This window comes from Pimephales promelas, chromosome 4 (assembly GCF_988280905.1).
Source record: "Pimephales promelas chromosome 4, fPimPro1.hap1.1, whole genome shotgun sequence".
Classification (NCBI taxonomy): domain Eukaryota; kingdom Metazoa; phylum Chordata; class Actinopteri; order Cypriniformes; family Leuciscidae; genus Pimephales; species Pimephales promelas.
In genome coordinates, this window is record NC_142772.1 from 37,730,204 (window position 1) to 37,743,246 (window position 13,043).

Genomic DNA, 13,043 nt, shown 5'->3' on the forward strand with positions numbered 1-13,043 from the left:
ATGGCCCTCTATCAGAATCCAGAGTTTTGAGAAGATTGGGGATACTTAATTTTTCGCCCAAAAAAAAAACGTAAGGGGTAACACTGTCGTTTTTTTTTCTGGTCCAAATTTTGATTTTCGATATCTCAGCACTGGAGGGGTCTAAAGCCTCAATTTTTGCACTCAGGTCTAAGTCTCATGGCCCTCTATCAGAATCCAGAGTTTTGAGAAGATTGGGGATACTTAATTTTTCGCCCAAAAAAAAAAACGTAAGGGGTAACACTGTCGTTTTTTTTTCTGGTCGAAATTTTGAGTTTCGATATCTCAGTCCACGAACCCACTACTTTTATAATGGCAAACATGCTACGTGGAATGTCCATATTTCTGCTCTGGAAGGGTCTAGAGACTCCATTTTTGCACTCAGGTCTAAGTCCCAAGGCCCTCTATCAGAATCCAGAGTTTCAAGAAGATCAGAGCAACTCAAAATTTCGACCCGAAAAAAAAACGACAGTGGTACCCCTGTCGTTTTTGTTTTTTCTTTTGGTGCGAAAAAATAAGTTTCATTGTAATGGACACAGGGTCTGAATGGGTTAATGTAATTTGGCCTAGATGTTGTGTATGCTTCGAAAGACAGTGGTGAAGCTTGATGGACAATCATTTGTCTCATGTATCTACCGGTAATAGGGCTTGGCTGTCGTGACGTCATTACTGGCGTGGCGGCCATGTTGGCAGCTTCGCGCATGTTTCTCGCGTACTTGAGCTCTTTTCCCGCTGTCTTCCCGTTTTAGTGTTTTCCTGTAAAATATCCCGTATTTTAATATTCTCATAACATTAACTTTATCCCTTCCATCGGACCTGTCAGTCTCTGTTGTCATGTCTTGCTTTAAGCATCGTTTTGCTTACTAACTTAAGTTTTGCTTAAAACAGCTAACGTTACTAACTACACTTTTGAAACACATAGTTAAAAGTACGTTACATGTGTGAATGGTTGTTAGCACTATAACTGTTACTAAACTAGCAGCTAGGTGGAGCGCAGTTTACCTTTGTCCGGATTAAGTTAGCGTAACGTACTGTGCTCCCACTGTTTAGTTGGAAATTTCAAATGGATCCAACCCGTTAAAAGTGCCGTTTTATCCACATACCGGTCCCTGGTTTCCCTATTAAACATATCCTGGTAAATTCAGCATCCTTTTAGGAATTTTAACATCTTTTTTATTTTCTTTCTCCCAACTCAGCTGCTTCTCCTCGTTCGACTTGCTGGTGTGTTTACATTTACAGTGAAGCTGTCAATATGGCCGCCACGCCCCAGAATGCAACGCAGCGCCCAAGCCCTTTTATTTGAACATCCAGATGCAAGCTTTGCTCAATTACAGCACGTGCAAAGGTAAGATAATACCTTTATCGCTAATCCTAACCCTCTTACAAACCTGTTGACATTATTAGATTTAAACCAAAAAAAGAAAAACGCCTTTCAAATTGTATGTCACTGCACTTCAAATGTATTTTTTTTTTCTTGTTGAAATGTTTCACTATACGGGATATTTTAATTTCTTGTCATCACAAGATTAGTTAATTCATAAATGCCATGTCCACTCGTTAAATCATTTCAAGACAAAAAAAAAAAAACAACATTACACACACTATTGGTTAAGTCTCGAACATAATGGCAGGAAGTCCTCCTCACTTCCCAGAACAGAGAAATCATCTTCAATGCTTGTTTTGTTGAAATTTCATTGATCACAGTCAGAGGAAGAACCCCCTACGACATAATCCAAACCCACTCAAACAAAAGCTCTTGAACAAACACAGAATAGCTTTTACACCCTTACACCAAGACATTAAGAGCTAGGCCTATATTATTAAGGACCTCTTACATACGCAATCATTTTCACAAGGAGCACTTTAAGTAGCATGGTTTCAGACATACTTCACAATATCTTAGAGGACATTTACAAAATGTTCCTCAGGTAGCATACAGTCAAAACTGCACATACACCTTAAATGTGTTTAAACATACAAGCCAGTGCTCTGATATGGTGTCTTACCTGTGTGTGGAAATCTGTGGAGTTTAGTCTGTGAAAAGATATTCTATAGTGGACTGCAACCACTAAATGCATGCAGATTAGACACACACAACACACACCTCCCATGCACATGCACACACCTCCAAAACAGCAAACCATTAATAATACAAAAAACTAGACAAAACTCCACCACCTAGGTTAAACAGACCTGATATAGTCCGGCTATGAGTAACCCACTTCTAACAAAAAATAACCTTGAATTTGATTACATGTCGTTTTTGCCAAAATAACTTGCGAGATATTCCATCATGTAAACAAAGTCAACAGTAAGTACAAGGTGTTTGCTCTCATTTCTTTGCATGTTCTGTGCGTAGCCTGTGCGTCTATTTTTGGCTATGGTTAAACGTATATTCAATTTTCACTGACAGCCCAAATTTTGCCTTGTTTAAGCCTAGACGTCAGGGCTGTTTTTTGACGGCTATTAAACGCAAAACTGCTTGCTGGAAACTCACATTCACACACCTTTGAATTTATTTCCTTGATGTAAGATAGTGATGACTGTGTTCATATTTGTGTGTGCATGTGGGTTTTGTGTTATGAAACTGACAACGTGAGACAAATGGGGTGCACCAAAGTTTACAGCCTCTTAAGTTTACAGACATCTATAGCACAGGTGTACAGTGCATATGTGCAACATGTATGTTGGCTGGAACAGTGTATACCTGCAGTAATAAAAGTATTAATAAATTATTTTCTTCAACACAACAAACTTACAATCACTGGCTAGAAAGTATCTGTATTTTGTGGCTTATAAGCCTAAATTCAACCGAAAGAAAAAAAAAACAAGATTCTGGTAGATTCTGTTCTTTATTCTCAGATTTTCAAAAGTATATTTTTGATTAACAGTCACATACTTAATACCACAGTCAGATGTTAAATGAATAATAATATATAAAATACATTTGAGTGAAACTTTACACATTTACAAGAACAATATATCTATAGGTGCATATTTTACATGTTGTTGTAAAGAGGGTCTATAGTGAGTCACAACATTTGAGATTTTAGAGTTTGGAAATCTGTACCTGAAACCTTTGCACCAAACGGTCCAGATTCTTAACTATTATGCAACACCCTGGTTTCTCTTATCTGTCAACATTTTTATCTGTCTAAAACATCCTCCTCATGTTTCTTGTGAATAATGAATCTATAGTTTCAAGCCTGTTTTACTGCTTTCAGACATAACATTACATCTCAGAAGTGCATCTGTTTGGTAGGAAGGATTTTGATATACAAACATTTTCATCCATTTAACTTCAACAAAAAAGTTCCAGAATCTTGATTTTGTCTTTATAAATAAATTGAAATTCAACTAAGTATTAGCAGAGGAGAACTGATGTCTGAATATTTAATTGATGGGAGGTTTAGAAAATGACGAATGACAAGTATTCAAATAACCAAGACAACAGGATTTCTGAAATGTGAGAAAAAGACATTAAAGGAAATGTGTGCAGCGAGGGTGTTTTAAACTGAATTAAGTTAAATATGAGCTACAAATCTCCACTGAACTACTGCTAAAACTCTCAGCGACAGAAGGAATACTATCACTAAATGCTAAGTGGGTTCTTTTAGATTCGTTCCAGAAGAACTGCTTTTACTGTAAGTATGTTCATTACTCCAGCATGTGTTTCAGATGACCCAACATGACTTGAAAGGTGTGTCGATTTACATCTGTTCTAGTCTGTTAACTCAAGCATATACTTTTAAGATAAGTGACACACAAGACATTGATACAGTAGGCCTAAGAGAGAAGGCTTAAACAGCTCATGTTACATTACAGTGAAATTTTATATTACAGCTTAAAGATAAAAGTTGGGTATTTCTGGCAGAAATTGCCCATATAATGAAAGCCATATAACATTTTGAATGTTATTTAGAACTCTGATATTACCAGTTAGCAAAATAATATGCACAGCTATATTTAATTTTTTTTTTTTTACCATCTATGATTTGTGCAGGAAAATCAGGAAGTTCTTCATCCTGGATAGAGTCTGAACAACACAAGAAAAATATTTGGGCTATATTTCTACATTTTATTTTGTAACCAAATGTTATTTGAAGATGGTTGGGCTAATCACAACCCCTGCATAATTAGAAATAAGGTAATCAATCCACCAACATCATCTGACCTGATCACCCTGAACAAGTGGCAGGTCATGGAAATGCACTTGACTGATGCCGACTGTTGACATATAGGCCCTGTCCCAAATGGCACCCATAACTTCCGTGACATAACGCCGCTTTGACTGTTGGGAAGAAGTTTGCTGCAGAGCCCGCTTCAGTGTGGGCTTGGAAAAAGTGCTCATCGAGGGCGCATATCGACCACAAAGGGGGTGTTCTCGATATAAAGTGTGCCATTTGGTACAGGGCCATGGTCCTCAGTAGATTGTAATGATAGTGAAATCTCGTAAAGCTAACCTTTACAAGCTATGGGCTGCTCTGCTGCTCAAGAATCTCCATTGGCACGGTTTCTCTGAAGTCACTCAGTTTCCTGGAGAAGGAAGACAGTCTTGTGCTGATAGAATCTCTTTTCTGTGTCAGCATACCCCCGTAAAGCTGCCACAGCTTCTCCCGGAAGTGATTTCCCACAAAACAGTACAGGAAAGGGTTTATGGCAGAGTTGGAAAAGCCGAGGCAGAGGAAGAATGGCAGGAGTTTATGCATTACTTGGAGCATCCAACAATCCCACTCCACCCCCAGCTCTACCAGAGCTCCGAGAAACGCCAGCACGTGGAATGGGAACCAGCAAAAGAAAAACGCCACTACCACGGCGACCACCAAACGCAACACGTGGAGCAATCGGCCAGAGTCTTGCTCCAGGTGGTTCGGGGTGGCCAAAAGGTGCACGGCTATTAGACTGTAGCAAGTGGCTATGACAACAAACGGCAAGAAGAATCCAAGGATGTTCTTTGCAAGAGTTAACCCGGTTTGCCAGATGGAGCTAGGGTAATAAATGACACAAGCCGTGACGTTGTAACTGGGAAGAGTGTGTATGTCGCGGAACACAACTGTCGGCAGCGTGGTCAGAGCCGCAACGACCCAAATGATGGCGCTGACACATCTGGCCCGGTGGATGCTCCTACTGCTCTGAGAGTGCAGGGGGTAGACAATGGCGTGATATCGATCCACACTCATGCAGGTGATGAAAAAGATACTAGCATAGACGTTTATAGTGACCAAACCCCCACACAGCTTGCACATAATCTTCCCAAAAACCCAGTTGTAATCCAGTGAATAATACACGGCCCAGAATGGCAAAGAGCTCAGGAACAGCAAGTCCGACATGGCTAGATTCATCAGATACGTGTTGGCTATGGTTCTTCGGCCCGAACTGTGATACAGCACGCACAACACCAGAATGTTACCAAAAAAACCCAGTAAGAAGATGAGGCTGTAGAAGGCGGGGATCACTTTCTTCTGGTACTGCGAGGTTGAGGAAGACATGTAGTCACATGAATTCGTCATATTATGCAGCAGCGATGACAGATCGGGTGAAGTCAGGTTATGGGCGGAGTCTGTCTCCATGAGGTCACTGCTGATTATGCAGGTGATTCTGAAGTTCTGTAATGAAAAAAAAAGTTCTCATGTGAAACATGTTATTGTAGCAAATGCAAACTCATCTATCATACTCCTTCACTAAAACTTCTTGATCCCCTCAAGAAGAAAAAGTACAAGATTGTGAAACTCCTGACCGTTTCGCCCAAAAGCAAAGAAAAAGTCATAAAACAGCTATAAGTCACAGGCTGAATTTCACAGGTTGCCAGAATAAATAAAACCTTACTAAATAAAAGTGAGTCAAATGTTCCTAGAGAGTGACTATGCATAAATTCAAACTCTTCACGGACACTAAAAACACTTCGAGTCCTATTTAAAGCACTTGTCCCACGGTTGTGGATAGCTTCATTGTCTGTCTGTTACGTGATTAGGGCTATAAACCAGAGGGAAGAAATCCCACCATGTACTGACCATCGACAGTCCACTGGGACTGATGCTGCAGCATCCTCTCCTTTACATCTTGTCAGTGTGAGAAAGAGAATCTGTGAGCGAGAGAAAGAAACGTGAGAAAGCGAGTGTGTGAATGTGTGTAACCAAAGCTCTGGTGAGTTTGGGTCCAGCACAGATGTGTTTTATAGCTCTCAGTAGGCTGCTCACAATACATCTGGTTACTGTTAACATAGGCGGGGGGCACATGAAGATATTTGATTGGCTAGGAAATCAGTTGTGGAGTTTGGGGGGTGTACAAACAAGATTCAGTCCTGCTCCCTAATGGTATGTACGGTTTAATACAAAGTAGGTGTCCAGTCATTCTTTTCATATTTTACCAATGAGCTCAATAATGTATGCATAATTGCGCAACATAATCACACACCAGCCAAAAAAAATTACAATCAAGTAATACAGAATCAAATCCTCTACCAAAAGGCTGACATATTTTGCAGATTGAAGTTTTTTTTAAAGGTAATTTAAATTATTAGATCTAAAAATGTAAATAAATAATTCCTTGAAAATATCTTCAAGTTTTAATATGTTGAATATATTAGGAATCTGCCTGTGTTATAGGATATACTAAGTGAACAAGTTTATCATCATTTATATCCGCTCACCACTGTCATAATAATTCATTTATGAAGATTAAAATTACACACTCTGAGCCCTAAATAATGTTCACAGCTGCTGAAAATAATTCCAGTCATATTTCAAATGGTCCACATGTTCTTAATCAGTATGCCACGCCTGTCAAGTTCACACACTAATTCTGTTTTAGTCGTTGGAAAGCCTAGTTATCTATAGCAAATGAAAAATGTAAATTCTTTCAGAATGATGCAGTAATAGATTAACCACTTAAACGATCTAAAGTATTTCCCTCATATTTGGTTTATATTACACGTCATATATCTTTAGAACAACTGCAAAGTCCACATTTGCCCAGGGTGATTCTGCTCCCTTGAAAAAATGACATCCAAACTCACAATTTATAAGTAAAATGAGACTTCCTAATTTCTAATACATTACAGTAAAGAAAAGGAAATAAAGTGATGCCACAGTGCAAATCATGTACCAAGATAAATACTTCAGACTGTGCTAACATCATATCGTTTTCATTAACTGATTTGATAGTTTGTAGGCTGGAATTGGAATTATGAAAGAGATAATAGTAGTAGTAGTAGTAGTAATGAGATTAATAGTTTGATAATAATCTGACATGATCGTACTAGCACCTATGAAATTCATCCCACTGGCTAATGCATCTTCTTACGTATTTTCCAGATATACTTCTAATTTTACATTCAGGATCTTAAGAAGTTAACTTAAGGTAACTTAGTCATTTTTCTTGCAAGATGACTTGAGAAATGACCACAGCACTCTGCAGCTTAACATACCTTTCAGTTTCCGGTGCAAAGTTAGAGAAGTCTTCAGTCCCTCCGAGGGGCAAACGTTTCACGCTGAAAAACGAGCCAAAGAAAGCTTAGCCCCCAGCAGACTTTTCCATTTTGGAAGTGGAGTTGATTCTCTGCGTGTGTAAGTATATGAGGGAGTAAACAGCCAACCAGACGTAGGATTTGTTCAAATAGTTTTTACGTCCACATTTGTCCACTGGGAAAAGAAGGGGGGAGAAGGATGTTGTAGGGGGAGAGAGGGGAGGAGAGAGAGAGAGAGAATAAGAACAAAAAGAAGATGAAGACGAAGAAGTGTTTTTTTTTTTTGGTAAATGAAGAAAGAGAGAGAGAGAGTGAAGGACGAACCAGGAAGAAACACTCCAGCATTGCGCACACAAATATAATGACCTGAAAAATTAAAGGCAGATGTGCCACAGTACAGTAGTATTTATATGTGCAGCAGTAATGTTTCACCATCGTTTGCAGTGAATAAACATGCAAATGTCAATACATCTGGTCTTTCCAATGTAAATTTTCTGCATTCCTCCTAATAAAAGTGCTGGTCGCTGCATCTCACGAAAGTTTTGAGGTTCTGCCTCTTAACTGTTGGGTAAAATCGTGTCCTCTATCAAACACTTTTACCCAGAGTGTGAAACCAGATAAGCTTCTTAAAACACAGGAAATTGAGAGACGTCAGAGCCTCTCCATTCACTCTGGTCACCATGGCGACGACCCAAAGAGAGACCCCAGAGGTCATGGTCAGATGTGTTCTAACAATCTCATAACGAGGCAGATAATGATGTCTCAAACGAGGAGAGATAACCGAAATGGCCAATTACAGATGACATTACACAGAAGCGTGCGTGTGTTTACAAATTAGTATGTCCAAACAACTGAAGGAACAGAACATACGGTTTCTCATACTGCCGATCACGCTTTTGGGTTTCTCAGTGGCTGTCAAACCCAGTGTCTGAAAACACTTTCTTTAATAAATCTTTGATCAAAAGAAAACAATGTTGCAACACTAGGGGGATTCTGCTGTTACCAGTAAACTCTACAATTCCAGCTAAGTTGATTCGTTTGTTCTGGACATACTGAGCATTGCTACATCTTTAACTTGACATAATTGAAGTCTGAAGGGCGGAACAATGTACAGCTGTGGCTACTTAAAATAACAACATTTAACAGTAGCATAACTCAAGTAACTGAAATGATAGGCAAACCAGCAGCTGTTCTATTAAAGAATGGCATTTGTATTATATACACCTTTGATGTAAGTCTAAAGCTGCATTAACATTGTTAAACCAGTTAAACTCCCCTCCTGAAATTCATTATTGGGCACATGGAAGCTTTTGTTCAATTTTATGACTTCACTCATCCATGGTCTGTAAAATTATATTGATCAGCAAGAGGATTAATATTAAAGTGTAAATTGCAGGTTAATTTTTTTTTTCACAAAGATAATGCAATGTGCTTACTACTAAACATAAAGATGTAGGAGCACATCTGATCTCCTCTGGGAGCTGGTACCAACTGTGGCTGGCATAATAGCTAAAAGCAGACTCTCCATGCTTAGAGTGAACCCTTGGTATTTCTAGCTGATGTGATCCTAATGATCTGAGTGATCTGTTGGGTTTATATTCAGTGAGCATATCTCCAATATATTGAGGTCCTAGCCCATTGAATGATATACCAGTAATAATACTTTAAAATCAATCCTGAATGTAACTTGGAGCCAGTGGTTCTGCTCTGAATCCTGGCAGCTGTGTTCTGTATGAGCTGCAATTGTCTTATAGTCCTTTTAGGAAGTCCAGTGAGGAGTCCATTACAATAGTTCACCCTGCTGGTGATAAAAGTATGCACAAGTTTCTCTTGACTGGAAACAAAGCATCTAATTCTTGCAATATTTTTCAGATGATAGTATGCTGATTTAGTTATTGCTTTGACATGACTACTGAAACTAATGTCTGACTCTAGAGACATCCCAAGATTCCTGACTTGATTTTTAGTTTTTAGACCCCTTGTGTCAAGGTATGCATTCAACTTGAGAACTTCATCTTTGTTTCCAAACACAATCACATTTTGAGTTTCTCCAAGTTCCTTTTTTTCTACCAATCTTCTTCCTGACTTTCACTGGAGCATTATCATCGATTACACTTTTAACTTTTGAGTTAAAAACAAAAATCAATGAAGAAAATCAACAGTCAGCAGATATGCTTGGCGTTAAAGATACAAGCGTTTCACGTTTATTTTGCCTGAAGTTGTTCAGTAAAAAAAAAAAAAAGAAATCTTTTATTTGTACTTTTGTCAGTTAAATAAATTTAAAAGAGAATGAACATTGCAATAATGCAATAAAATGAATGAAATTGATTTTATTGCATTTTACAAAATGTAAAACTATTCATGATTTGGGGTTGTACTAAATCCCTTGTTTTTCCTTGGTCATGCAGTGCAGTTAGCCACATTTGTCAACAATGATTACTTCAGAGGTTTGATTTTAACTGAGAAACATGAAACAAATGGTTTTATGTGACCACTTGGAAAGGGAACATCACTGTAAATGATCACAAATGTTATACAGAGATGATTTTGACTGAATAAAATAACTTGTCTGAGGAGCTCTAAGTCTTTTATTCACTTTACTCTGATCTGAAGGACAGATTTTCAGGTGAAAGGATTACATGCACGACTCACACAATACAACAAACAAATACAATTATTTAGCTGCAGTTCCTTCTGTTTGGTAAATTGTCAATATCTTCAGATGTCCTTTTTATTTATTTCAAGAATCTTTCAAAAGGATTTAACTGAAATAGATTAATTCTGACAGAAAATGCAGCTCTTTCATTATTTATTATTTTGTAAACTGCACTCTTTTGAGACGCCTTTGTATTTTATGGTTGACACTTGTAAAACTTTTTAATTGGGAGCTTTATGATTTTGTATCATGGCTTATTGAAATTAGCTCTATGGTACATGTAGTATTCTGGACCTGACAGACACTCACCTGACACTGAATTTTGTAGTGTAGGCTTTGAGTCAATTAAGCTCCAAAATTTGGGATCACTATGGATATTTCCGGAGCACTGGTTCAGTTGTCTCGGCATCATTCTACAATTACAGCGGCTTCTCCATCTGAAAATGTTCAAAAGACAAAACCTATTACACATCAATTTAACATTGGATTGCAATTAATGAGAATGTTTGATTGTTAAAGAAAAAGTTGTATAGTTTTCTATAAGAAAAATGTGAGAGACAGCACTTGTGACATAACTCTTCTAGAGAATTATACATGCACAAATTTTATGGGCCGAGAAAGAGCAGTATTCTCACAGTAACCATGAGAATCCCTGCTAAATACTCAAAAAATGAATATTATATAGACAATATGATTTGATCATGTCAACTCATTTTAGTGAGCCACTGAAGCTTATTAAATGTGAAAACACATCTTGACTTACTTAAATGAGCAATGGGTTTTACTCAGGCTGTAAAAGCATTAAGTGAGAACATTTTCATTTTTTGTAATAAAATTAAAAATACAAAATAAACCATTATATAAAGTCAAATGAGGCATACATAAAATATTAGGACTTCACATATTGAAATTCAAAGTACTTTCAAAATTCATCAAACATTATTTGAATATGTTTACACTTTTATAAAGTATAATGACTGCAGTCACAGTAATAAAAATATATCTGAAGAAATGATTAAAATAATGCTGTGAAACATTAAAAATCGAATTAAATCTTAAAAATAAACATATGTTATGCTACTATAATTCTTAACAGAGGAAGTAAGAAGGGGGGCTGAGTGTATACAGGATATTTACATTCAGAACAAAACACTCAAAATTCCAAGCTGTGTTTCTTCTCCCTGATGGACAATGAAATGTGTGAGAACAGCACTACGAGAAACCTGTACAAGTTTTACAACTGCCTGATGTCATGATTCAGTATAATCATAACATCTAGCTTGTCCAATGTGTCTTTAATTAAGAAAAAAAAGGACAGACATAAAGTCCTGAACACATTCTGTTCCCTGTCAAAGAGCATCAGCAACTCTCCCAAGTGACTGACAGGAGAACTCAAGAGAGAGGAAGAGAAGGGGAGGGAGAGGAAGGGTCACAGAGGAGACAGGATGCTGGTTTGGGGGAGAGTTTGAAGGGCTAAATTGGGAGCCAGCCTCAATGTACAAAGAATGAGTCACAAACCATCCCAGGCTCAGGGCTCACCCTAAACTGTAATAATATACTTCACTGTGTGAGAATGTGTGCAGTGGCATGTGACTGACTGTGTTGTACGCAAAAAACAAACAGCCAAACGCAAATTGTTGATGTGAAAACACCCATGATGTTCACTTACCATTTAGCTAATTTGACAAACACCTGATTTGATTTGATCTGACAAAACCACAACTAATAAACATATATACATAGCTGAATTAGCCTTTCTCTGTGTTCATTTCTCATCTTAGAATGGCCAGGTTGGAGGGTTTAAAATACTATAAAAGATAGATTATCTAAAGCTTTTTGTGGCATATCACTGATTTTCATCGAGTTATTTTAACACTATAAATAATGTGTTGTCAGGAACCACAACATAAAAATGTATAACTGTGGGTGTTGAAGTACAACTCGCGTGAAGTTGATAATTCCGCGAATGACTGCAATTGCAGATTTCGAACAGAGATATGGACAAAGAGGAAAAACGCTGCACTTCAGCTTTAAAATGTGTTACTAAGGAAATCAACCAGTACCACTAGAATTAAAAACATTATTACAAGCTTACTGCTTTGAATTGAGAAAACACTGCTGGTTATGAATTTGTCAAATATGTATTTTGGATAATTTTTAACCCCAAACAAACTACAGACTGTTTAATTTCAATTTATCAATTAATTTGCCTACCTTTATATCCTTTGCATTTCTTGGATTCATATCTCCACCACAGTAACATTCTATAGCCTACAGAAAGAGAAATTGATGTTTTATGATGTTTTATAAAACTATGCAACAAAAAATTTTCAAAAAGAAGTTGTTTCTTTTAACCACACATTTCAGAATATAAAATATTGAACATACATCTTCTAATACTAAACAAAGGAAAAACAATTTAATCTTCATGTAGGCCTACGCATGAAGGCTGAAAAACACGTCGGGAATTAATTGCCAACATTAAAACAAGGCCCATAACATTCTTTTATTGATGGATTTGAAGTAATATATTGATTTGTTATCGCTTTATGGGGTACGTAAGAGTAAATTACAACATTTGATACCCGTTTTCTGGACGTTCTGTGATGATGTCAGACATTCAGTTGAGTCACCTTACCATCACTGGAACAGGGGGAAGTAGGGGTAAATGGTTCTAAGGTGATGACAACCGAAGGGAAATGAAAAATAAGATAATTATCCTACACACAACACATCATCACACGGAGACAGAGGCCAAACAGGACGACTCCCGTTCCCTGCTCTATGATGAAGGCCTAACTGTCCTAACCTATGGTCCTAACATACAAACATTCATAAATCATTCTGTCGAATGCGTACGACAAAAGCTATAGAAAAGCAAGTCATTGTGCAAGACGTCAACGA

General features: G+C 37.5%; 2 protein-coding genes across 6 annotated transcripts in view; both read right to left on the minus strand.

Annotated features, from left to right (window-relative positions):
- Window positions 1-2,103, minus strand: part of LOC120469587 (uncharacterized) — a 65,615-nt gene extending 63,512 nt beyond the window's left edge. For both annotated transcript variants that reach the window (XM_039658665.2, XM_039658664.2), the window contains exon 1: window positions 2,025-2,103. The gene's annotated coding sequence lies outside the window, so the exon portion shown is untranslated. The remainder of the gene's footprint in view (window positions 1-2,024) is intronic.
- Window positions 2,104-2,851: 748 nt separating this feature from the next.
- On the minus strand, window positions 2,852-13,043 carry agtr2 (angiotensin II receptor, type 2). Of its 4 annotated transcripts, XM_039659275.2 has the most exons (5): window positions 12,354-13,043; window positions 10,449-10,576; window positions 7,445-7,658; window positions 6,030-6,100; window positions 2,852-5,624 (listed from the first exon to the last, which is right to left on the minus strand). In XM_039659275.2, the coding sequence occupies exons 4-5, from the start codon at window positions 6,030-6,032 to the stop codon at window positions 4,491-4,493; spliced, it is 1,137 nt and encodes a 378-aa protein (XP_039515209.1). In that variant the 5' UTR covers window positions 6,033-6,100; window positions 7,445-7,658; window positions 10,449-10,576; window positions 12,354-13,043; the 3' UTR covers window positions 2,852-4,490. The 4 variants fall into 4 exon arrangements, with proteins under 4 accessions (XP_039515209.1, XP_088986573.1, XP_039515208.1 ...); XM_089130447.1 differs by lacking the exon at window positions 6,030-6,100; XM_039659274.2 differs by lacking the exons at window positions 10,449-10,576; window positions 12,354-13,043 and adding an exon at window positions 7,808-8,056.